This window comes from Pleurodeles waltl, chromosome 11 (assembly GCF_031143425.1).
Source record: "Pleurodeles waltl isolate 20211129_DDA chromosome 11, aPleWal1.hap1.20221129, whole genome shotgun sequence".
Lineage (NCBI taxonomy): Eukaryota > Metazoa > Chordata > Amphibia > Caudata > Salamandridae > Pleurodeles > Pleurodeles waltl.
The window spans coordinates 730190295-730215505 of record NC_090450.1 but is presented as its reverse complement, the minus strand read 5'-3'; the positions used below and the strand labels follow the sequence as shown (position 1 = coordinate 730215505).

The 25211-nt window shown below is 44.2% G+C and overlaps 1 protein-coding gene across 3 annotated transcripts in view; it reads left to right on the top strand.

Moving 5' to 3' along the window:
* CIAO1 (cytosolic iron-sulfur assembly component 1) overlaps window positions 1–22570 on the top strand; it is a 184555-nt gene extending 161985 nt beyond the window's left edge. For all 3 annotated transcript variants that reach the window (XM_069214416.1, XM_069214417.1, XM_069214418.1), the window contains 3 exons: window positions 11972–12173; window positions 12966–13053; window positions 22091–22570. In XM_069214416.1, coding sequence (XP_069070517.1) covers window positions 11972–12173; window positions 12966–13053; window positions 22091–22325 — 525 coding nt within the window. In that variant the 3' untranslated portion in view covers window positions 22326–22570. The remainder of the gene's footprint in view (window positions 1–11971; window positions 12174–12965; window positions 13054–22090) is intronic.
* The last annotated feature ends 2641 nt before the right edge of the window (window positions 22571–25211 follow it).

The window sequence follows — 25211 nt, the reverse complement described above, 5'->3', positions numbered from 1 at the left end:
GGCCCACCAGTCCTGTGAAGGTTACCCTGCGATCCTGATCCTGAGTCCACCGTGGGCTGATCCCTGCCTGCCTCAAAGCCTGCAGCCTCAAACTGAAGATTTCTCCCTGACCGCGAACTGCCAAGTAAGCTGTTCCAGACACCAAAGGACACCCCTTCACCCGGAGCCCCTGGGCATTGGGGAGCTGGACCTCCCCTAGCATCAATACTTACCTGGGCTGCTGGTGGTTTTATTCATTCAGCCTCCTGGCCCGTGCCTGCACCCTTTTTCCAAAACTGATTTTCCCCCATTGACTTGCATTGGGCGCCCAACGCTGTGTTGGCACTCTGCACCTGGCCACCCCTATGCCACTGAGGGTGTAAGTTTGGTGCTGCCTTGTGCCCCCCTCTGCTTACCTCATCCTCAGGAGAGTGACCCTTGACACCACTTTACACACCTGTGAGCAGCGCATCTTCGTTCACTCCCAGTCTCCATTGGTTAACATTGGACACTGGCTTTGCATTTGACCACCCCTGTGCCTGCACTCTTGGTACTGATTTTAACCTTGCCTGGTGTTGACCTAAAACCCTTAAGACTGGATTTGTAACTTGTGTATTTACCTGCAAAACTGCATTCTTGTTTTCTTCATATAGGTTATCATTGCTGAACTGAACAATTGCACTGTGTTGATTCTTGAAACTGCAAAGTATTTATGTATGTAAATCTACTTACCTGATTACAAAGTTCTTGGGTTTGAAACATTTATAAAAAGAAATGTTATTTTTATAAATTGGTCTTTGAGTTATTATTTGAGTTGTCTCATTTATTGCTTATGTGAGTACAACAGATGCTTAGCACTACCCTTTGATAAGCCTAACTGCTCACTCACACTACCACATAATAGAAAATTAGTTCTATCTACTTTTGTCTCTGCAATACCAATTGGGGATCCACTGGACTCTGCACAGTGCACTTTAATTTAGTGCACTATTTAGAGAGCCAGATTCCTACAGTTTTGAATGGGTTCCTCTAGTAGGAAAAATTCAAAATGCTGACACTGGCACATGTGCTTCTTGCGCTGGACAACGAAGACTGGATGGTTCCAATCGACTTGCAGGATATGTATTTTCACATCTCCATTCTGCAGTCTCATAGGAAGTATCTCCGCTTCACAGTGGGGTCTCAACATTACCAGTATGTAATCCTTCTGTTTGGTCCTACTTTCACACTTCAAGTCTTCACAAAGGTGATGGTGGTGGTCGCAGCACATCTCAGAAGGTGGGGAGTACTGGTATTCCCTTACCTGGACCGTTGGCTGCTCAAAGCAAAGTCCCAAGAGTTGGTGTTCCGTCACTTGCATTTGACAACTCAGTTTTTGTTCAGCCAGGGCTTTTACATCGACATGCCCAAATCTCAACTACATACCTCTCAGCATACACTGTTTATAGGGGCAGTACTGGACACTACAGTAAATTGTACCTACCTTTCTCCTCTGAGGATTCTGGACATTCAGGCTATGATTTCGATGTTACAGGGTGGAGCAATGGTTCCAGTCCTGAAAATCTTGCACCTGCTCGGTCTGAAAGCCTCCTGTATTCTCTTGGTCACCCATGCACGCTGGCACATGAGAGCCCACCAGTGTTGCCTCCGCAGGCAGTGATTTCAACACAAGGGAGATATCAGAGGGTCCGTCAGAATCTCCAGAGACACTGCAGCGGATCTTCAATGGTGGGGTGCGGACTTCAGTCTGTCTCAAGGGAAGCTGTTTTGTCCTCCATCTTCAGTGACCACCGTGATCACAGATGTCTCCACTGTAGGGTAGGGAGCACATCTGGGGGATCTGGAGATCAAAGGCCTTTGGTCTCCAGAAGAGAGATTGTCTATATCAGTCTATTGTAATTGCAGGCGATAAGACTGTCTCACAAGGCCTTGCTCCCTTCCATTTACAGTCCGCCGGTGCAGGTCTTCACAGACAATACTACCACAATGTGGTATGTCAACAAACAGGGAAGTGTGGGCTCAGGACCATCATTTTTGCACCATGGCAAATCACTTGGTTGGAGTTCTGAACATGTGCGTGGACAGTCTCAGCCAGCATTTTTCAGCTGATCATCAGTGGCATCTCCATCTGGAGGTGGTGCTTCACATCTTCTGGCTACGGTAGATCCCTCAGATAGACCTGTTTGCCACTCACAAGAACATGCACTGCCCCTTGTTCTGCAGCCTCCAGTATCCGATGCAGGGGGGACACAGTTTGTTGGACTGGGGCTCCCAGCTGTTTTAAGTGTGCTCCCGCCATACCCTTGATTCCTCAAGTTCTGAAGAAGATTTGCCAAGACCGGGCCCAAGTCATATTAATAACCCCAGGTTGCCTGAGAAGGGTGTGGTACACAGAACTTCACCCCTTACTGTGCCCTCCACTCCATCTTCATCACAGAGAAGACTCCCTCTCGCAGTCACCGGGGCAGGTTCTATACCCCCAACTCCAGAGCCTGCACCTACATGCCTGGAGATTGAACTGGGCAGCCTTGCTCTGACGTGGATGGTACTTTATCGGCCAGGCGACAATCCTCTCTGGCAGTTTATGCTGGGAGATAGGCTAGGTTTGTAAAGTGGTGTGAAGAAAATTCAATTGACCCTTCAATTGCCCATTTGTCTGATATTTTACATTTTGTACTTTCCCTGGTGCTACAAGGTTGTGCAGTTGCAACAGTTCAGGCATGTTTGTCAGCCCTTTCGGCATTCCTTTGTTTAGCCAATCAGCCTTCTCTGCTTAAGTCCCCTCTAGTGATAAGGTTTATTGAGAGACTTACTATTAGGCATCCTTCCACTCCGTTTATCATGTCTCAGTGGGATCTTAATTTGTTACTAACTTACCTTGAGGGTACTCCGTTTGAAGAAGAGATCAATGAAGCCATGAAGGGACTGGCAGGGGGAAAATCACCCGGAACTGATGGCCTCCCCGCTGAGTTTTACAAAATCTTTGCTGGAATCCTCTCTCCCAGACTAGAATTTTTTTTTAAATGCGCCAGAGACCAAGGCCTTCTACCTGAATCCTCTCAGGGAGCAATCATAATCCCCCTTCTTAAGCCCAGCAAAGATCCAACAGGAGTGGGAGCGTATAGAACCCTCTCTATGTTGAACCTCGACTATAAAATCCTTAGCAAGACCCTGGCATCCAGACTTCTCCCACTGACGCCCTCTTTAATACATCCAGACCAGGCAGGTTTCATACCAGGACGTAATACAGCCGGGAATATTCGTAGATTAATTGCCATCATGAGGGACATAGCTCCCACCGCTGGGACCCGGGTAGCCTGGCAGTTGATATAGAAAAAGCCTTTGATAACTTAGACTGGGATTTCCTTTATAAAGTCATGTCCAAACTCGGAATAGGACCTGGATACATCTCATGGGTAAAATTACTATATACTGACCCCTCAGCTAGAGTCCGCACTGGGCGCATAATATCTCACAGATACAAAGTGGAACGCGGGACGAGACAGAGTTGCCCCCTTTCACCCCTGCTGTTCGCATTGGCGATGGAACCGCTGGCCACTGCGGCTAGGGCAGGGGGGACCAGGTATCCTTGTCAGAAACGAGAGACATCATATAGCCATTTACGCGGACGACCTCCTAATTTTCTTGGACGACATCCAAAGGGATTTACCTCTAGCACAACTAATGCTAACTAACTTTGAAAGCCACTCAGGCCTAAAAGTAAATTGGGATAAAACAGGCTTGTTCCCTCTTATAAAACAGCATCTACCACCCCCTGAATCTGGGGCTGGTAAGATGGATACCTGATGGGCTCCCATACCTGGGAGTGAAAGTCTATCACGACGCCAGGGATATCCTTGATGGAAATTTAGGCGGCGCCATCTTTCCATTAAGACCTGCATGACATTCTGGCAAACACTGCCCATATCATTGACAGGGCGAATTGTGATTCTCAAAATGATTGTACTGCCGAGATTGTTATATCATTTCTCAGCTCTCCCGATTTGGATTCCCAAGTCCTTTTTTAGGGAACTGAATACAATAGTAAGCTCATTTAAATGGGGTAGAGGGAGGAAAAGAGTGGCTTTGAAGAAACTTCAAAGACAGTCGACAGATGGGGGATTGGAAACACCAGATTTCGAGTCCTACTATCTTGCAGCACAATTACAGTGGCTGGCACTTTGGATCTCGAACAGTTTGTTGACAACAACAAATACAAAAAATTCCACCCCAAAGAGGACCAGACTATTTGAGATACTCTTGGGATCTCCTAGAGACGAGAAGCAAGACAGTCCAGAACTAAAAATACTAACCAAGTGTTGGAAAGCCTTTCTACGTAAGATTAAGACTAAGACTCCCTATTCTGCGGAGCTCCCCTTTAGTTCTTTGCAGGCAATAACGCAGAGGAAGTCTGGACTCGAACTGGGAGACTGGGTGGAGGCTGGAATTACTACAGTTGGCTTGCTTTTCAAGGACAATAAACTGAAATCATTTGAGGCCATCAGAGCGGAATACGACATTCCGGCTAAACATTTTCTAACATACGGGACTATAAAAGCCAGCATATATAATCATTGGCGAACGAAGGGCATTGAACCCTCGGCACAGGCAAAATGCACATATCTGACATTCCCAAATAACAAAACTAAGGCAATATCAACGCTGTATGCTTTAATACGAGCAGACATCACAGACCCATTACCCTACCTTAAACAACAATGGGGAAAAAGCTTCTGATCGTGACATCCCAGAAGTAGAATGGGGACATATACTGCGAAACCTTCCCAAGGCTTTGCGGAATGCTAGATTTAAACTTATTAATTTCTATATCCTACATCAAGCTTATTTAACACCTGCCCGCATGAATAAATACTTCAGTAAAACTACTGAGAGCTGCCCAAGTTGCGGATTAGTGGATGCAGAGTTTAATCACATGTTTTGGGAGTGCCCCATACTGTCATCCTACTGGACCGAGATCTGCCAAAAGCTGTCCCAACTACTGAATAAGACCACAACATGTTCTGTGGATAATTGTCTCTTACACGCCTTTACTCTTCAACTAAACACAAAGCCTCAGATAGATTCCTAGACCTGGCCTTAACACTAGCTAAGAGGGAAATAGCAAGCAATTGGAAAAAGCCCAAGGGCCCTAGAGTAATAACCTGGAAAAACGAATTGCTTAAGTGGGCAACAGCAGAAGGTACGCTACTTCAAAGGGAGGCCAAAAATGGGATCAGACCCCCGGAAGTATCAGAGACTGGGAAATAATAATTGATACACTCAGGTCAGAGTTCATACAGCAGAACCCACCTAGTATACAATAACTAGGACCATGCAATAAACAACAAAATACAATAGTATACAACAATTAGTCATAAGTCGAAACACACTCCTGACTCGAAATCCATAACACTGCAGACTACTGCCAAAGGCTCCTAAGTGGCAATCAAACGCGACTAGTTACTCTGCAGAATAAATATCAGTGCTGAATCAAGGCTCTCGGATGGAAGGGTTAGGGAGGGACCTGGGGGGGGGTTGGATTCTGTTAATACAAGAGTTTATGTTGTATAGTAAATAAGCACCATTAACCAGATTATGTCTTATGACTAAGATACACTATGGTAAATATTGTAACGCTATGAAAATATGAAATGTATAAGCACTATTGAAATGATATAAAACCAATAAAATCTGGTTTAAAAAAAAGGGTACTCCGTTTGAACCCTTACATAGTTGTCTTTTGAGACTACTTACTCTCAAACCTATTTTTCTGATACCATAACATTGGCTAGACGTGTTACTGGATTGCAGGCATTAAGTGTGAAACCCCCCTTCACAACTTTCTATGCAGATAAGGTGGTGTTGAGAATTAGGGCTGCTTTCCTGCCAAATGTGGTTACTCCCTTCCACGTGGGCCAGTCTGTCACCCTTCCTACTTTCTAACTCCTCCACATTCATCTAAAGAGGAGGAAGGACTTCATCGTTTGGGCCCTAAAATTGGCTGTGAGCTTTTATACGGACAATACTCGTGATCTCCGGCTGGATGATCAGCTGTTTGTTGGTATGTCGGCAAGATGAAAGGAAAAGTGGTGCATAAGAGGACATTGTCCAGATGGATCATCCTGTGCATAAAGATCTGCTTCGCCCTGGCTAACAAAGAACAACCTGAAGGTATTAGAGCTCATTCTACTAGAGCTAAGTCTTCTACTCCTGCCTTAGCTAGAGGTATCCCAGTAGATGACATTTGTAAAAAGCAAACTTGCGCATCCCTCCCCACTATTGCATCCCTCCCCACTATTGCTTAGACTCTAAAGTGAGGAGGGTGGTAATTTTGCCCATTCTGTTTTACAGGACTTTTTGGTATAGGCAGACAGGCACCCACCTTCAAGTGTAGGACTGCTTGGGTATTCTATTCAAAAGGTGAGGAATCCACAGGTAGATGTATCTATCAGAAGAACAAGTTACTTCCTTTCGGTAACGCTGTTTCTGGTGGATACAGTATCTACCTGTGGATTCCTCACTGACCCACCCACCTCCCTGTTGCTTGTCTGCATATGAAAAAAAAAATTCTGCTTGTTTATTGTTCATGTACATTTTATTTCATATATGTAGCTGTGTATTTATGTGGATTGCGACATGTTGTACTCATGATGTTGGTTTCATCCGTTCGCCTTGAAGTGGGTGGAAATTTAGGTCAGCGCGCTGACGAGGGCTTCTTATGGCTCCGATGACGTCATGCAATCGCACGTTGAGCCATGGCATTATGAAGTCCTCATCGACATAGAGAGCTATAAAGAAACGTTTTCACGAAATGCTGGCACATTGGGATATTCAAAAGGTGAGGAATCCACAGGTAGATACTGTATCCACTAGACAAAGTGTTGCCAAAGGTAAGTAACTTATTCGTCACTGCCTGTGCAGATGGATGATGGGAAATTCTGTGATGTCACTTCCTGTGCAGATGTAGGAACTTAGTCCCTCTTGCTTGGCTTCTTCTTTTAAAGACTGTTTTGGCAGGAAACCTGTGATGTCACTTCCTGTGCAGATGGATAGTGAGCAATCCAGTGATGTCACTTCCTGAGCAGATGTTGATGGTAAAGCCAATGATGTCACTTCCTGTGCAGATGGATTGTGACAAACTTAAATCTGTTTGTCAGATATAAAGCCATTATGTCTTAATAAAGCCAAGCAATACACACCGTGTAGACTCCGATCAACAGAAACTATACACAAATACACATTAAATTAACTTTGAGGTAAAAAAGTACAGTGCACCATAGCCTCCATCTCAACCAACATTCACATTATAATACTAAAACCCCCACCTGTGTGTATTACTAAATAAATCACAATAGCTTCTACAAGCACTTTGAATCACAGGTTTGCTATGGTGAACATAAAACAATAAGCACCTCTCTTGTGAGTGACTGTTCAGCAGTGGTCTCACACTGTATAACATGCCAGCCATGTTTAGGCTCTTAAACATTAAATTGGGCTGCATCCTGTTGTGCAATTTTGCATATACTGACATCTCACGTCTTGGCAAGTGCTCCAATGCAATCCAAAGCATACGGCAGTCAATACATTTCTGGCACATCTTCAGTTTATTTACACTAATACTCACCAATGCTTTTAAGTCACATCTGGTAATTATTAGATATCTGAAAGCCTACCTTTTTCAACATGCGAACTATACATAAATTCCGGTGGGCACTCTTGTTTTGGCTCCTGAACATGAAATATGGATCTTCTAACTGTTCATGTGTTTCTTTATGTCTCAACTGTAACCTTTACTTGTAAACATTTTGGTCCATTATGAGTGTACAAAGGTATGGCAGAATGTTTAAAAAGAAGCACATGCCTTATTTCTCAGAGAACACCACCAAGCTGCTTCAGTAGCTGTGTATGTAAATACAACCAGAACAAGGATCTCTGTGTTTAGTAATACAAATGATTTAAAAGCAATATGGATGGTATCAGTATAGGGTATACACATATTGTTCTGGTCAGAACCAAGACTTTCAAGCCCTATAAAGTGCTTCATTTAGTTGCATAAACAGCAATATATGACAAGGTATGGATGTGTGGATTGACAAGATTTGCTAGAAGTCTTTGGCCCTTCCATACCTATTGTAGATTTTATATAAAGCAACCAGCTGTCTGTTGATTCGGGAATTATTTTATTCATTTAGGATGTCCAGGGGACCTTGCAACCAAGACAATGGATTGCAATGAAGGGGAGAGAGAGAGTAACAGTTTACACTTTGTTTAAGAATCTGCAAAGATGACTAGATGTGTCTTAAAGGCTTTCTTGAAATATAGCAAGTTGGTGATGAGTCTTATGTTATTTGGAAAACCGTTCCAGATACTCACTGCTTGGCATAAAAGGTCTGGCTCATTTTCGTAAAGTTTTTCTTTTTCATAATTTCCAAGAATTCATGTGATTTACTTTTAGTGGCTGTCTCTACTCTCAGGTGTGGTCAATCCCTCAGGTATCTGCAGAGGCCTCGGTGTAAGTAGTTATATACGTTGCATACCATTTCAAGTGAATTTTAGCATCAAACATCAGCTGAAGATTGTTAGAAGCAGGGTGATGTGTTCTGATTTCTTGGCACCTCTAGCAAGATAGCAGCCAAGATCCCCTCCAGGTGTGGCACCAGAGGGATTTCCTGTAGCTGAAAATAGCCTCAGGAGCTGGGAAAGAGCTTCCTCAGCAGCCAACACTATTTAATTTGTTTCATTGAAATGATGATCAGCGCGCAGGTGAAGGTGAAATGAGTCAATCGGCTCATTTCACTTTCACTGCATCAATGCATTCGGGGGGCTATCTCAGCCCCCTGAGGACTGATTCAGACAGGGGAGGTATCATTGGAAAGGGGAGAATCTCCCTTTTCAAATGGTACCTTTCCCAAGCAGATCCCTGCTTGTGGATCGCTGAACGAGGGCGATCCGCAAGCAGGGAATGCACCCCACTAGACACCAGGGATTTATTTTAGTTGTGAGGAGCGACAACTTAGGCAAGGGCTGCTCCCCTTAATTGGGGATACATTTTGGGCATTTTCTGCACCCCTTGTGGGAAGATTGGCCATACTTTAAGGCCGATCTGCCCCCTAGGGGGGCTGAAAGCCACTAGACACGATGGATTTTTATAAAACACATGTTGAGGAGTGGCCACTTGGGCATGGTTCACTCCCCATTATGGGGGCATTTTTATAGCCATTTTCTATGGGCCATATTTTTAGACCGAACTGCCACTAGGGGGCAGAAGGGGGAACCGTCTTTCTGCCCCACCCCGAGGGAGGAGCTAATGGGGGCTGTTATCCTCACCTCCCGCCCACCCAAAGGGGGCAGAAAGCCCACTAGACACCAGGGATCACTTTTTGTTACTTGTGGGGGCTGCCCAGCCAGGCCATGACCATGCCCTCCCACAAAGCAAAACAGCTTTTCTGCCCCAATCGGGGGGGGGGGCAGATGGGGCAATTACCTCACCTTCCCCCTTGGGGAGAGGGCAGAAAGCTCACTAGACACCAGGCATTACTTTTAGTTTTTCTTATTTGCAGGGGTAGGGGCTGCCCAGCATGGGCATGGCCATGCCCAAGCCCACTCAAAAATGAGTAAACAGTCTTTCTGCTCCCCTGCGGACTAAAGCATCTCATTCCAATGGCAAGCCAGAGGGTATTTGATTCTTTTGGAGGTTGTTTTTACAATTGGGCCAGGAGAGTTTGGATAACTCCCAGTATCATCCCACTTGCAGTGATGAACAGCTGCACATTTTGGGTTTGGGTAGGCTGCCACCCTGGAAAAACCTATCAGAGCCAGAGATTCCTGACAACTAGGTATCTAGGGGTGTCTGCCAGGTGACCGGTTGATTCTGCCATCTAGAAAATAGGATGTGCAAAGGCCCTGAGAGCATCTGACTGGTTAGGCCAGGTAGATGATGTCCTTGACCCCATCTGATAGGTGGGTCACTTCAGAGAGTGACCAACCCCCTTTTAGGGTTACTTAAGGGCTCCCCCTAGGGTGGGTCCTCAGATTCATCAAGCAAGACTCTTCAAGGAACTCTCTGCAAGACATCTGCTCCTGGCCTCAAACGGCTGCTGGTCTGCTTCTGGAACTGAAACAAGACTGTATCCAGTTAGGAGGACTCTCGGTGCAACGTTGTTTCACCAGCTCCTGCAAGATTTCTGCAACATCCGTGGCTGTGCATCCTCCAGGGTCACAAGGACTCTGCCCGCATCCAAGAATCATGAAGGAATCTCCCTTGGAGTGAAGGAGTCACTCCCCTGCATCTTCAGGCACCTCAAGATGACGATCGACTGGTGAATCCTGCTGCCCCACAGACAACATAAAGGTTCAGCTCAAAGGTGGTGGCTCTGTGGTCCTCTCGGGGTCCAACTTGTCTTCTGATCAACTTGGGAGACAGTAGACCCTTGCCGCAGCCACTGGAACAGAACCCCTCTAAATCGCAATTGTTGCTCTTCCTCCAAGGTCTTTGAGCTCCAAGAAGCCCCAGCCTCCAGCACTCTGCAATTCCAGATTCAGCTCCCTCTCTGCAGTTCCTGATAAGCAGGACTCCTGTTTGTTGTGCTGCAGAGGATGCCTTGTGACTCCTTGTGCCTGCTGCTAGTGGGTCACTTGTGGGGGTTACTCAACTCCGGCTGGCCTTCCTTCCTGCTGGTTGAGTCACTAGGACCTTGCTGGTCCTCCAAAATCTGCAAACTTCCTTGCAAACGTGATTTGCAGTTGCCATGGTTTATTGGTGGTCCTACTGGCCACTGACCCTCCTGCAACCCGGCGTCTGACGTGGGACAGCTCATCGACAACTCCAAGGATCACCTGCATCCCCCTGGACTCCGCAGCTGGACTTCTTCTTCCACTGTCCTACAGGAACTTCACCTCCAACATTGCCTACCTGCTTTGCCTGGACATTTCCTAGTGGTCTGGACACTGTCCCCTTCGTCTAGAATCCACCTTTGAGTATCACCAACCTGGTCTACTTGTCACAACAGCAGCTGGACAACCGAGGCTTCCATTGACCCCAACTAGGGTTTCTGACGCCACTTCACCCCTATGCACCTGGGCTCCCTAGTGTAGGGTCTCCAGTCTTCTGGGTATCCACAGGTGGGGCCACTTTCCAACCTTCTTTGTGCCAACTGGTTTCCCTGGGGTCCAATGGGAAAGATCCTGAATCTACAAAGATCCAACTATGACGATCCTGTGTTAGCCTATGGGACACCCGACTCGATTACAACTCTGCACCCAGGCGCCTGTGGGATTTCTAGTACTTACCTCTGGTGATTTCCAACTCCCCCAGCCCCTGAGACCCTAACACACTTACCTCGGTTGGGTACCTTCATTCTTATACCACTTTCTTAGTATATGGTTTGCCCCCCACCCCAAAGAGCCCCATGTATTTTTATGCTTTTCAAAGAGCCCCATGTATTTTTATGCTTTTCCTGATTATTGATAAGTATATATTTTTGTGTGTTGCTATCTCCAGGCAGACATATACCAATGTTAGAATAACTGTAGTGTTGCAATAAAGAAACCTTTATCTTTGCAACACCTAATGTGGTTCTTTTTTGTGATTGGTTACTGACTGACTATGGTGGTATTGTAGGTACTTAACATTCCTCCTAGACAAACTTTAGCTGCTCACCACAGCTACCCCTAGAGAGCTTTTGCTATCAGGACACCTGGACACCTAAACACCATCACTAAGGGTTGCCTGTACTCGGTATAGGGTGGCACAGCACAGGTTTACACCATAAACTGAGCCAGCCACCTACATGATCTAGCTGAGTTCTCAGAGTTTAAAAAGTGAGGTCAGCCGTTTGGTGTAATTCATAGATGGAGGACTTGTGCTACTCCATCTTTTCAGGCCAGCTTGCGCCCCTAAGTGTACACCATGAACAACAACCTAACAGTGTTAAAATAAACATCTTTAAGTACTTTGAAATTAATTTTAGATTTTTTCACAATTTTCTGGCAGTTGTTGGCTTCAGCCAGTTATGATGACACAGTGAAGCTGTACAGGGAGGAGGAGGATGACTGGGTGTGTTGTGCTACATTGGAAGGTCATGAGTCCACTGTTTGGAGCTTGGCTTTTGACAGGACTGGAGAACAGCTGGCTTCCTGCAGTGATGACCGAACCGTCCGCATCTGGCGCCAATACAGACCAGGAAACGAGCAAGGTAAAAGTCCAGATTGTCCTGTGAGTGAGGGGAGAAGGAAGCATTTCATATGTATGAGGTGTGGAATCCTGTTCTGCCTATTAGGCATTAAAGTATGTCCTATGTGTTAGGAGATGATGGTGGCGTCAGAGGCGAATGGTGTATCTCGCTGTGTGACATAGTGCTAACAATCTGTGTTGTTGCTAGTGGGGTGTCTTTAGTCTGTCTTGCCTACGAAGAGGTGCTTAAGCCTGTCCTGTGTGGAGGGCATTGCCATTTCCCCTGTGGTTGAGAGAGGGCTGACTCCTTCCATGCTATGTGCAGAAGTCTTTGTGAAAGAAATGGATCACCTGTATACTGCAGTGCTGGAGTATCTGTTCTCCTGTGTTTGAGGTGCTGATGTTTGTCCTACAAATTGATGGTGCTGATGTGTGTCACCTTGGGTGAATCATTTCTAAGATCTGACCTTTTGTGTGGAAAGGCCGCAGTGAGAGAAATTTGTACTGCTCTGTGTGAGATAGGTAAGTCTGTCCTACCGTGAATGTGAGGAAGACTGCAATGCTGAAATGAGATGGTGATTATATTTGTCCTACTGTATGAGGAAGTGATGACGTCTGTTTACTCTATAAGGAATTTGGGGCTTAACCTACTACGAGGGATAATCAGTGTTTCTCCTGTTTGCTAGAGAATGCAGAGGTCTGACCTACTTTTTGTGACCAACAGTAAGTCCTTGTCAGTGTGGGGGGATGATATATTTCCTATTGTATGAAATGTGTAATGATATTCTGCTCAGTGCCTAACATTTTATTCCAGGGGTCATCTGCAGTGGATCAGATCCCACTTGGAAGTGCATCTGCACCCTATCAGGATTCCACAACAGGACGGTGTACGACGTGTCATGGTAAGAATGTAGATTCATGATATGTACTCCTGCTTCATTAGAGAACCTTCTTCAGATGATAGGGTAGGAAAGAGATTATCCTGTAGACAAGAGCAGGTCAGTAACACAGTTCTACAGTCAAAGTTTGTACCCAGTGGAGACTCTTGCGTCAGTTCACAAAGCCCAGTGTCTGTAAAGATACGCCCTCTACTTGAGTAGGCTTGTTATCTATCCTTGCTTGTCTGTTTTCATAGTACAGTGTTTTTTTAATTGGTGGAAGTCTGTTTCCTGGTCGGATGTTACTATATTATCTATCCCAGGACAGACCATTATAAGTCCAGGAGGCCAGATCTATTTCAGAATACCCACATGGATAAACATGCATATAGTTAATCTAAAGCACATCCACAATCATTGGTCATCTTGAAAATCAGCTTGGATTTGAGCCTTCTAGAACTTCGGTAGGCAACTCTGCTCTGTTGCTATGGGTGTACTTACCTGTCCCAATACGTATGTCTCTGAGACAGTGATCACTGGACTACTTATCTTGTTGAGCTTTACCGCTGTTTGTATGTTCCCTTTCCCAGTACGTATTTCTCCCTCGCCTGCTGTAAGTGTTTCCCCTGCCATGTTTTCATGGGTGCTTCTCTTTTCATCCTGCATACATCTTCCTCTTTCCAGAAGTAGTTGCCACTCTGTTGCAACGTTAGTACATGCCGTATTTCAGTGTATTTATGGTCACTATCAAGGTAACCAACTCTACACCGTTCCGTTGTGACTATCTCCCTATCTCACTCTCTCTGTATTCCGTTTGCAGCATCTATGTTTCTCTATCCTAGTCTTTGTCTTATTGTTCCAATGTTAGTAACTCACTCTCCCTCTGCCCACAATTGTTTCGATGTGATATTCTTTTGAAAGAGTGGAGGATGTCTCCCTATCTCACTTTGTGTATTCCGTTGGTAGCATGTATATTTCTCTGCCCTAGTGTCTGCCTTATTGCTCCAATGTCAGTGACTCCCTCTCCCTCTGTTCACAATTGTTTCAATGTGATATTCTGTGGAAATAGTGCTTTTCAGCCTGTAGGTATGTTTTGTCAACTTCTGCAATTAGGCATTCAGTCACTTGGAAAAGAGCAATATTAAGAGCACCTTCCTGAAAGTCATGTATTTTGATGTTTAGTAGGTTTGGAGGGGGGATGATTGAACCACAGTTCTATTGGCAGGATATAGACACGTATATCTCTAACTGCATTTTAAGTCAAGCCTACCAGACAGCACAAGCTGCCTGGTTGCAAAAGATCTGTTCCGGACACACCAGAACTTACACAGGCTTAAATCCCAACCATTGCTTACCATTGGTTTGTTTTATTGTCACTTTCATTTGATTGCTTCTTAATCAATGGCTTTCCTTGTCCCAGCTTGTCTATCTTGTGTTGTCTCTCCCTTGGATCAAAGCCTCTTTACCATCCCTCTGATTGGCTGGCTTTTATCTTTCCAGTGCTCAGTTTTAGAGAACTATGTTTTTCTTTTTGCTTAAGCACTTCATGAGGGCGCATGCATTTTTTGCTCTCTCCCTTTCCCCTGTATGCTGCTTCTCCTTCACAATCTCCCTCCTTTGTTCCCGTAGTCATCTCCATCCCTTTTGGTCAGAGCTTGGACCATCCCCAACCCCTCCTGATTCATTTCCACTTTTACTAACTTTTTTCTCTTTTTCTGTTTTTGAAGGGACCAGTAGTTGCAGGGGCCACTCATTTTTTTAATTAGGCCCTGTTGCACATTCTCAGCAGAAAACATCCCCTAACCCTCTTCTATCCCACATACTCAGCCTCGAAGGAAGACACATCTTCAACTATGGATCCTCTGCACTGGTGCAGCCTGTTTGGTCCTGTTGGTTGCCAAGCACCACCTAGCCAGTTTTACATTATTGCCTTCACTATTGTTAGGAAGGCAGTGACAGGGGCCTTCGCAGAACGTCTGCCCAAAACAGACAGGGTATCGTCTTGATGGGGTTCCGAAACACCCTCTCAGGAATCTCCCAAAGAGAGTGAGACAATGCCTCGTTTTTAAAGCACACATGAACCTCTCCTAAGTATGTTACGCTTAGGAGTTTCATTCCATTTCTCAGAGGAGTGGGAAAGCCAAGAACAAGAGAGCTAAAAGTGCTTTAGTGGCTGGTCTTGTCCTCCGTTCAAATCCATCCTCCGAGGGTGAGCTGTTCTGCATCCAAGAAGATACATCTTCTCCTCGCTAATCTGCAAAAACTGCTTTTAACTATTGCATTCCACACTCCCACATATGTACAAAAAAGGCACTAATTACACCACAAAGTAATAAGCGAATGTAAAAACGAATTAGTAATAGGTCATATTCTAAAAGCCATAAAAGGGAATTGAAGTTAAGGGCCCCTCACACAGTAACATGTCTATAATACCCAGCAATTCAAAATTTCTTTAGACACAGAGGGGGTTATTCTAACTTTGGAGGAGTGGTAATCCGTCCTAAAAGTGACGGTAAAGTGACGGATATACCACCAGCCGTATTACGAGTTCCATAGGATATAATGGACTCGTAATACGGCTGGTGGTAAATCCGTCACTTTTCTGTCACTTTTGGGACGGATTAACACCTCCTCCAAAGTTAGAATAACCCCCAGAATATTTAACATATCAGAGCAGTGGGATATTCAGGCTCTGTTATGATGCCCTGCTGCATCTACAGGATGTTTTCTTGGAAAACTGGAATCAGTGCCTCAGCATTTTCAGCATCTTAGCCCTTGAGATCATTCATTTAATTTTGATTACAAGTTCACATTTTAGGAACTGATTGCTAAGCAGTTTAAAGACGCCCACTCATTTTAATTCATCTAGTTAGGTAATGAACTGAAATTTGTAAAGAAAGCATGCTTCAGAATTGAGGGTGCTTTTGCATAATTTTCCCACAACCAATATCATATTGAAGGTAAGTGACTTTTCCTTCTGATGGATACATCTTGCAGATTCCTTACCTTCTGAATTAGTTTCAAAGCAATACCCTTATGGAAGTGGAATAGAGTAGTGTCCACCAGATCGCGGGCACTGGAATATATCTGATTAGAACCCTTAAAGCAGCCATATCCCTTTTGAAGTGGGCACACTTACCCTCTGGAGGATCTTTCGTGTCTAAAGTATATCTTAATACTGAGGATGACCCAATGTGAAATGGTCAATATGTCCTGTTGTTATGGTTGATGTAGTAAGGTACCACACACTTGTAGTTGAGCCTAGGCTACTGCTCCTCTTCTTTGGTTGGATGAGGAGGAGGGAAGAAAATGGAAGTGTGATAGACAGGCCCTTATGAAAGACAGGTACTCAGCACCAACTTAACTGAGTAGATCATAGTGCAGCCATCTCCAACGAGTAGCTTGTGAATTACTGGTAGCTCTTCAGCTACCTGTAAGTAGACTTATTATTAATATTACTTTGGTATAGGGCATAGAAGCTATGGCTCTTACGCATTACCCATGTAGAGTTATTCCACATTGACAAGGATTTTCTACAGTTCTGCTGATAACACTGCCTGGTGCACTGAGCTGATTACTGTTAGTAATATTACATACGGTGACCCCTAATATAATTTTGTCTGTGGTCACTATTACAATATTAGCAGTAGCTCGGGATGATTTTAATTGAACGTAAGTAGCTCTTATTACAGAAAAGGTTAGAGACCCCTGTAGTACTAGCAGACAAACTGAGACGACATCAACTTCTCCAATATTGTTAGCTAAAGTTGTTGCCACCAATAAGAGAGCAATTAGAGTGAGAAGTCGAACTAAGCAACTGTGCATCAGCTCGAATGGGAATGCATTACAAAAGTCACATAAGTTTGAAATCCTACAGAGGAATGATGAATAGAGCAGGGGAGGGAAGTAAATCAAACCTTTTGGAAAACATCACAGTAACAATTGAAGCAAGGATGGCTGGTCAGGAAGACACACTAAGAAGGACACAGCAGCTAGATAACATTTAACTGTAGCCACTGCCAGACCCAATGGGCAAGACACAGTGCAATTACTGTATGTCAGGAAAAGCAAGACTGAAAAGTATTCAGGCCTACTGACTCAGACAATTGAACAAACGTATTCAGGTGACCTGCTTGAATGAAGTCTGTAGTGGGTATCCTAACTGCCAGGATGACACCCACAACTTCATCAGAAAGGCAAAATGACTGGCACCACTGAATGTCAAGCCAGGCAACCACAGCGTTTGAAGATTGTGGTGAAGGACCTGACATGCTTCTGCAAGGGCACACTCAAAATGTGTTGGAGAAGACGAGACCGAATACTGAGTGCCAACAGACCGGACTATCCGATTCTTCTTGCCCAGTCTGGGGTGATCAGGATCAGCTGTGCTCGATGCCTTGGAACTTTCTGCAGGAACTAACACAAAGCAGAATCTGTGGAAATATGTGTATAGCAGGACCAGATACTAAATAAGCTGAAGTAGTCCCCAAGGAACCATTCAGAGGGTACAACAATGAGGCCTCTTACTGTTCGTGGCCATGGCAATGAGAGTCATCTATGAACTGCCCAATTTGGAGAAGATCATACCCTTCACCCTGTGATGTCTTTCCTTTTCATGCTCCTCCAGTGAGAGGCAACTTAGTATACCATTTCATTTTGTGGAGACTGCATGGTGAGCCTCTACCGAAACAATTCATTTTAATGCACTCATTTCACAAGTACCACATCTCACAACATAGTATCCACAACCCAACACCGTCCTGTGTGTTGATATAAAAGATGGATTTACTATTGTCTGCCAGGATCTGAATGCTACTTCCTAAGATGGAAAGAAGGAAGATCTTTATGGCCAGGCATATCACCTGCAGCTCCAGCTTGTTTACATGCAGGCACTGGTCCAAAGCAGAGCAATGTCCTTATGCTATCTTGTCACACGTATGGGAACCTCAGCCTATCAAGGAGGAGTTTGTGACCACAGTAGCCTTCGTCTTGTGGAGGGCTGAAGGGACAACCCACCAAAAGTTTGGAGGAATCCATCTTCCAGTGCAGGTCCAGATGGACTGACTCTAAATTCTGTACTTGAGTCAAGAGACTTCCTAAAAGTTGGAGACACTTTGTTATCTGGCATTACTGAGGGGTCATCTGCTGCCATTTGGTGTGTGGCACCAACTGGATGTACAAGGCCCGACAAGCTTACAATGCAAAGACCTTCAACCTGGAACCGAATTAAAAACATTGGAATCATTACCTGAATATCCCCAATCATCTAGGGAGGAGGAAAAGCCTTCATGTGAGTCATGTAGAGCACCTCTCATGGAAAGGCTATCCTCTGTGCGGAATTAAGATGGGATTTCTGGGCGTCGGTTGTGAAGCCTAAATCGCAAACAAGAGTCATTATGTGCTGAAGGTTTGTTTGAACAGTACAGAGAACTCTGCTTTCGCCAGCCAGTTATCCAAGTATGACACACATGAACTCCTGACCTGTGTAGGGAAGACACCACAACTGCTAGCACTCTCATAAAAAGCATGATACACTTGTCAGTCCAAACAATAGAACCATGAACTGAGTACTGGGACCCCAATGTGAGTGTTCGCTAACACCTGTGCGTGGGGAATATTGGTAGATGGAAATAGACATCCAGGAGATTCCGAATGCCAGACCATACCCTGCATAGAGGGGCCAGCAGCACTTGGATAAGGGGCAGCCTCTTGATAAACAAATTCAAAAGGCGAAGGTCAATGATGGATCTCAGACCTCCTTCCTTCTTCAGTGCCAAGAAGTAAAGGGAGTAGAATTCTGTTCCTCTTTCTTCTAGAGCCACAACTTCTATAGCCCTTTTGTTCAGTTGGATAAAGAGTTCTTCCTCTAAATTTGAGATGTGTGCAGAAGAGCGCACACTGATCGAGAGAGAGTTGTCCTCAGTGGAGGAAAGAAAGTGTAGGGTGTTGCCCCTTCTGGATTAGCTCGATGACATATTGGTTATAACTTTATTCAGCTTATTCAACATAGTCATAAAAGGTACATAAAAACGATAAAATCAATCAAAACTCAAAATCATTAAAACATTCATAACAGAAAAACCCATCATGTCCATACATAATTTTAAGCACAGGATGCCAGCTAATACACAATACTTTTCCTCCCATAGGTGGCCTTTAAAATATAAAGTGCAACATTAAAACACACTGAAGGATCGTTTCAAGAAAGTAAAAATTTCTGAGCAACTTTGTGAGACCTGATATTCAGGACGACAAAGATGGGTTTAAGATAAAAACACCTATAGTGCAAATAAAGTTTACAAAACAACATAAAGTGCAGTGTGCTTTGTTTTCTGGAACCATTGCACAGGCATGGAATCATATCCGATGGACAGGACTTCATCTTAGGAAATGCCACTAAGTGATGCACAGTTCCAAGTCTAAATCTTGTCAAGACAAAACGATGCTGTACATTGGTGACGCAAGATAATTAACTTTTACAGGAAACATCAGGTGAAGGAGACATGTAAAAAGCAACTGTTGTTTTCATCACTTCTGCACCCCTTCTCCATTCCATCCTGTACTGCAGAAAGGATTATTTAATAGTCTTTTTGGTAAGAGATAGCACTTGCAAGTGGTCAAACATACTGATAATTTAAACAAAGAACTAAAAGAGGAGTCAATATAAGCTAACCAGGGAATATATAGAGCATTATCCAGTTTTAAGCAATCTTTGATAATCAATTTAGTAAAATTAGTTTCCTCTTTTGCCCAAATGTTTAACCATAATAGCAAAGGTCTTACCTAGATCACATCCTCCAAAAACTGTAAACCTACCTCCTGATGTATAATTGAAGTTGAAGCTGTAATGAGTAATCAGAGTAAAAGTTTTAAAAAACTGTTTTCCTCCGCTTGCAAGGATGTGCTCACCGTGTACCCCCAAGTACCAGCCCCATTTGCAGCAGTGGCCACAACTCAACTCTTGTCTTGTATATTTCCACCATATCCTTAATGAGGCGACTACCTAATTTGCTTGAGAACCTGAGAATCCCATGTGAGTTTCTACTCATTGTAGCTTTAGCAATTGTGGTCTGATGTGCCAAAGACCAATTACTTGTAACTGAGACCCCCAGATAGCAAAAGGAATTTACATGAACAATCGGAGTGTTATTAATGAAAAAGGCTCTACATTTCTTTGATTTATGGCCGCAAGCCATTGTAAAAGTTTTCAATTTGTTAATCACCATTCCCTTAGAGTTCATGAATTCCTCAAAAGCACTCATCAATATCTGTTAACCCACTAGGGTCCTAACGGCGTTGTCAGCAAATAGCAACACAGGTATAGAACAACATGTCAATTGCTCATGATCTATTCACAGATAGTGCAAATATGAGATACTCTTCCCCATCACAATACGCTGGTGTAAGGGGGGGGGGAGGGGGGGCAGATATAATTTCAGTCAGCAGAGCTGGCAGTAGATAGCTGCAATTGGGTCTATTGCTACTGTTGAATGTCATCCTCTAAATTTTCCACTGCCAATAAAAAAGCAGCACATTTGTCTTGGGGTTTAGAGCAGCTGTGAATGTTGACACTGCTGTGATGGTTGTGCTCAAAATTTCCTATATTGTTGAAAGAACTGCCTTGCTACGGAGGCTAGGCCTAGCAATTAAACTGTAGCTCTGCTGTTCTTAAAGTATTGCAGGCAGGAGTAGGTCTCTTATTTGAACAGCTTTTTGCCATGTCCATGAGAGTTGCTTGGACATCTGAGAAGACAGCGGAACTTATCTAATCCTAGTGGCAGAGTGTGACAGTCTAGACAATGGACTGTGCCACTTTATGTGCAAAATCCAGGCTGCCCTTCAGGATCAACTTGGAGACATCCACGATATTTTTGACCAAGCTGGAGAAAGATTTTTCATGTCTCTTGAAGTGTTAAACTGCCTGTGTTGCCAGTTCCAACAGGGTGTGGAACTAGCGGGTGAGAAGAGTGAATTAGCCAGAGGCCAGAGTTCTGCTATGCTTAGAGTCCAGCCTTTTTTTTAATTCTGGAGGAACAGTGGGGAAAACACTGAGGTTTAACTTCAAGACAGAATCCTAGTCCATTATGCTTTCTGGTGCAGGGCATGACTACAAGAACTTCAGGTCACAAGGAGCTGGTCTATTTTGTCTGACTATTTATCTGGATTGCTGGAACGAAGAATATTTTTTCCCAAGAAAGTGCAACAGGTTCCAGAAATGCCCCATGAAAGGGAAGTAATGACAGCAACTGCAGAGGCAGGTTGCCGGAGTTCTGTTAAAATGTTACATTTTGCTACCTTGGAATGGAGGGCCAACTCCAAGCTGTCTGCATGTTTTTTGTAGCACAGTAGTGAACTAAGGGCCATATGTACGAACACTTTTTCCCATAGACACAGAATGGGTAAAAACCTTTGCTACATCTGGCCCTAAGAGACTTCTTAAGGTGCTAGAGGGTAAAAGGATATTGACCTGTCTTGTTCAGTACGCCATTGGAAATCAGAGAGAGAGACCCACTTCTTTTAGCAACTGGCATCTCTACTCCTGGTCTTATGGAAAGAAAATGCTTACCTAATTGAATGGCATGCTAATCAGAGATCCCTGCAAATGTCACCTGTCCATCCATGTGAAGAAGCTCACAAATCTGGGAACTAAGCTATTTGGGGTGTGAAATCAACCCTCTTGAAGGTTCAGAATGTTCCGCTTGAAACAATCTTTGTTGATGATGTCACCAGGTAACCAACCTCCCACAATCTGCGTGTAGATGAGAAGTATACTTTTACTGTGTCGGCTCTTGGAACAGTCAGCTGGCACTCAAAGCATGAGGGTGTATTTTCTGGAACTCTGCAATCTACCTCGTGGTAGTGGCTTCTAAAATACTCTGCATACGTTGGTTTGACTCCTGATTTTGGCCCATTTCTCTATTATTGCAGTGTGTGTGTATATATAATGAGAGAGAATGTGTATGGCTAGGTGAGAATTTGTGGATGTGCTCGGATGGAGGTGTTGAGGATGAAGTGGCACCCCCTCCCTTAGAGATAACATTTTGGTTTCTGCTTTATGCAGGTGTCACCTGACAGGAGCCCTTGCGACGGCGGCTGGGGACGATGCCATTCGAGTCTTTGAAGAAGACCCTGGCTCCGACCCACAGCAACCCACTTTCTCACTGACGGGTCACGTGCCAAGAGCCCACTCCCAGGATGTAAACTGCGTGGCTTGGCACCCAAAGGAGGCAGGACTTCTGGTTTCCTGCAGTGACGACGGCGACATGGCATTCTGGAAATACCAGCGTCCCGAGTAAGCAAAGCCTGGGCACAGCTGCCAATAACTCCATCTTTGAACTCATAGCCACTATCCCATAAACAACAAGGCCGTTCTGCGTACAGGAACTCTTGAAGCAATTCAACCCAAGCTGATGGAATCCTCTGCTCCTGGGACTTTGGCTAAATTTGTCTGTATTGCATGTCACTGATCTATTGTGTCAGAATTGCTTAAAATTGAAATAGTGAAAAATAATTTTTGTTTAGTAAAGAGATTCTCTCCAAACCCAGAAATCATCTTTAGGTCTAGATGCAGAGAGATCGAGAAATGGTCGCCTTAATACCAAGGGGATACCAGGGCAGGTGATTTGACACATGTATTTCCTTTCTGGCCTGTCGTACAATAAGCATAATAGGTAGTAGTGCAATTGTTCCGTGGTTATATTGATCTATTACAGGGAGTGCAGAATTATTAGGCAAGTTGTATTTTTGAGGATTAATTTTATTATTGAACAACAACCATGTTCTCAATGAACCCAAAAAACTCATTAATATCAAAACTGAATATTTTTGGAAGTAGTTTTTAGTTTGTTTTTAGTTTTAGCTATGTTAGGGGGATATCTGTGTGTGCAGGTGACTATCACTGTGCATAATTATTAGGCAACTTAACAAAAAAATATATATACCCATTTCAATTATTTTTCATTACCAGTGAAACCAATATAACATCTCAACATTCACAAATATACATTTCTGACATTCAAAAACAAAACAAAAACAAATCAGTGACCAATATAGCCACCTTTCTTTGCAAGGACACTCAAAAGCCTGCCATCCATGGATTCTGTCAGTGTTTTGATCTGTTCACCATCAACATTGCGTGCAGCAGCAACCACAGCCTCCCAGACACTGTTCAGAGAGGTGTACTGTTTTCCCTCCTTGTAAATCTCACATTTGATGATGGACCACAGGTTCTCAATGGGGTTCAGATTAGGTGAACAAGGAGGCCATGTCATTAGATTTCCTTCTTTTATACCCTTTCTTGCCAGCCACGCTGTGGAGTACTTGGACGCGTGTGATGGAGCATTGTCCTGCATGAAAATCATGTTTTTCTTGAAGGATGCAGACTTCTTCCTGTACCACTGCTTGAAGAAGGTGTCTTCCAGGAACTGGCAGTAGGACTGGGAGTTGAGCTTGACTCCATCCTCAACCCGAAAAGGCCCCACAAGCTCATCTTTGATGATACCAGCCCAAACCAGTACTCCACCTCCACCTTGCTGGCGTCTGAGTCGGACTGGAGCTCTCTGCCCTTTACCAATCCAGCCACAGGCCCATCCATCTGGCCCATCAAGACTCACTCTCATTTCATCAGTCCATAAAACCTTAGAAAAATCAGTCTTGAGATATTTCTTGGCCCAGTCTTGACGTTTCAGCTTGTGTGTCTTGTTCAGTGGTGGTCGTCTTTCAGCCTTTCTTACCTTGGCCATGTCTCTGAGTATTGCACACCTTGTGCTTTTGGGCACTCCAGTGATGTTGCAGCTCTGAAATATGGCCAAACTGGTGGCAAGTGGCATCGTGGCAGCTGCACGCTTGACTTTTCTCAGTTCATGGGCAGTTATTTTGCGCCTTGGTTTTTCCACACGCTTCTTGCGACCCGGTTCACTATTTTGAATGAAACGCTTGATTGTTCGATGATCACGCTTCAGAAGCTTTGCAATTTTAAGAGTGCTGCATCCCTCTGCAAGATATCTCACTATTTTTCACTTTTCTGAGCCTGTCAAGTCCTTCTTTTGACCCATTTTGCCAAAGGAAAGGAAGTTGCCTAATAATTATGCACACCTGATATAGGGTGTTGATGTCATTAGACCACACCCCTTCTCATTACAGAGATGCACATCACCTAATATGCTTAATTGGTAGTAGGCATTCGAGCCTATACAGCTTGGAGTAAGACAACATGCATAAAGAGGATGATGTGGTCAAAATACTCATTTGCCTAATAATTCTGCACTCCCTGTATTTATAGCATTAGGAAAGAGACATTCGCACTCCGTATGAATTTGTTGATTTGTACTTTGTAAATAAGAAAAGCAATCTGAGAAATGTTCAAACAAGAATCAAGGCAGGTAGTCTCCACGGCTTAGACAACCTCTTTAAACAGACACTGGCAGCTAGGTAGTGTCAGTGGCTGTGCTGCCCCACCCTGCTGAGAACAGCAGCCAGCACCCCCTGCAGCTGTCCTGCCTAGGGTGACCACCTGGCACTGAGGCAAATTCTGGACAGGACTGTAAAAAATTCAGGACAAAGGGTCAAAATTCAGGACAAAAATTCAGGACAAAGGGTCAAAATTCAGGACAAAATTTCAAGAACAAACGTCAGTTTTACAGACACACGCAAGAGATGCCATGCCTCACTATGCTGTCAGTGCATTTATTTACTCTTTTTTAACATGGCACTATTTATTCACTGTGGACCTTTTGTGATTGCCTCCTGGTGTGCTACATTCAGGTGTCACATTACGTCCTTGTTCAGTAGTAAATGAATGCCCTTCACGCCAAGGCCATCACCCCTACCCAAATCTACCCGATCTTTCCTGAAGAGAAAGTAACAGCAACACTTTGATTATGTTTCTGAACATTTCAAAACCCCTGGCAAACAGTTTGGGAAACATTAAGGTAATTAACCTTATGCTAGTTTAAACAAATTGAACAAAAACATCTGGCTTACCCCAACCGCCCATGGACTTTCAACCTAATTTTTTTTAAAGAGGCAGGGCAGATGGTCTGGGTGACAGTCTCACACCTAATGACAGGATGTGATGTACCCATAACTTGTCTGTAGTCTCACTGCACTAGAGTGTATGTTTGGGACTCTACATTTATCTCAGAAATGGGAGCCCGGACTACCAATCAAAGATAATAAAAGAG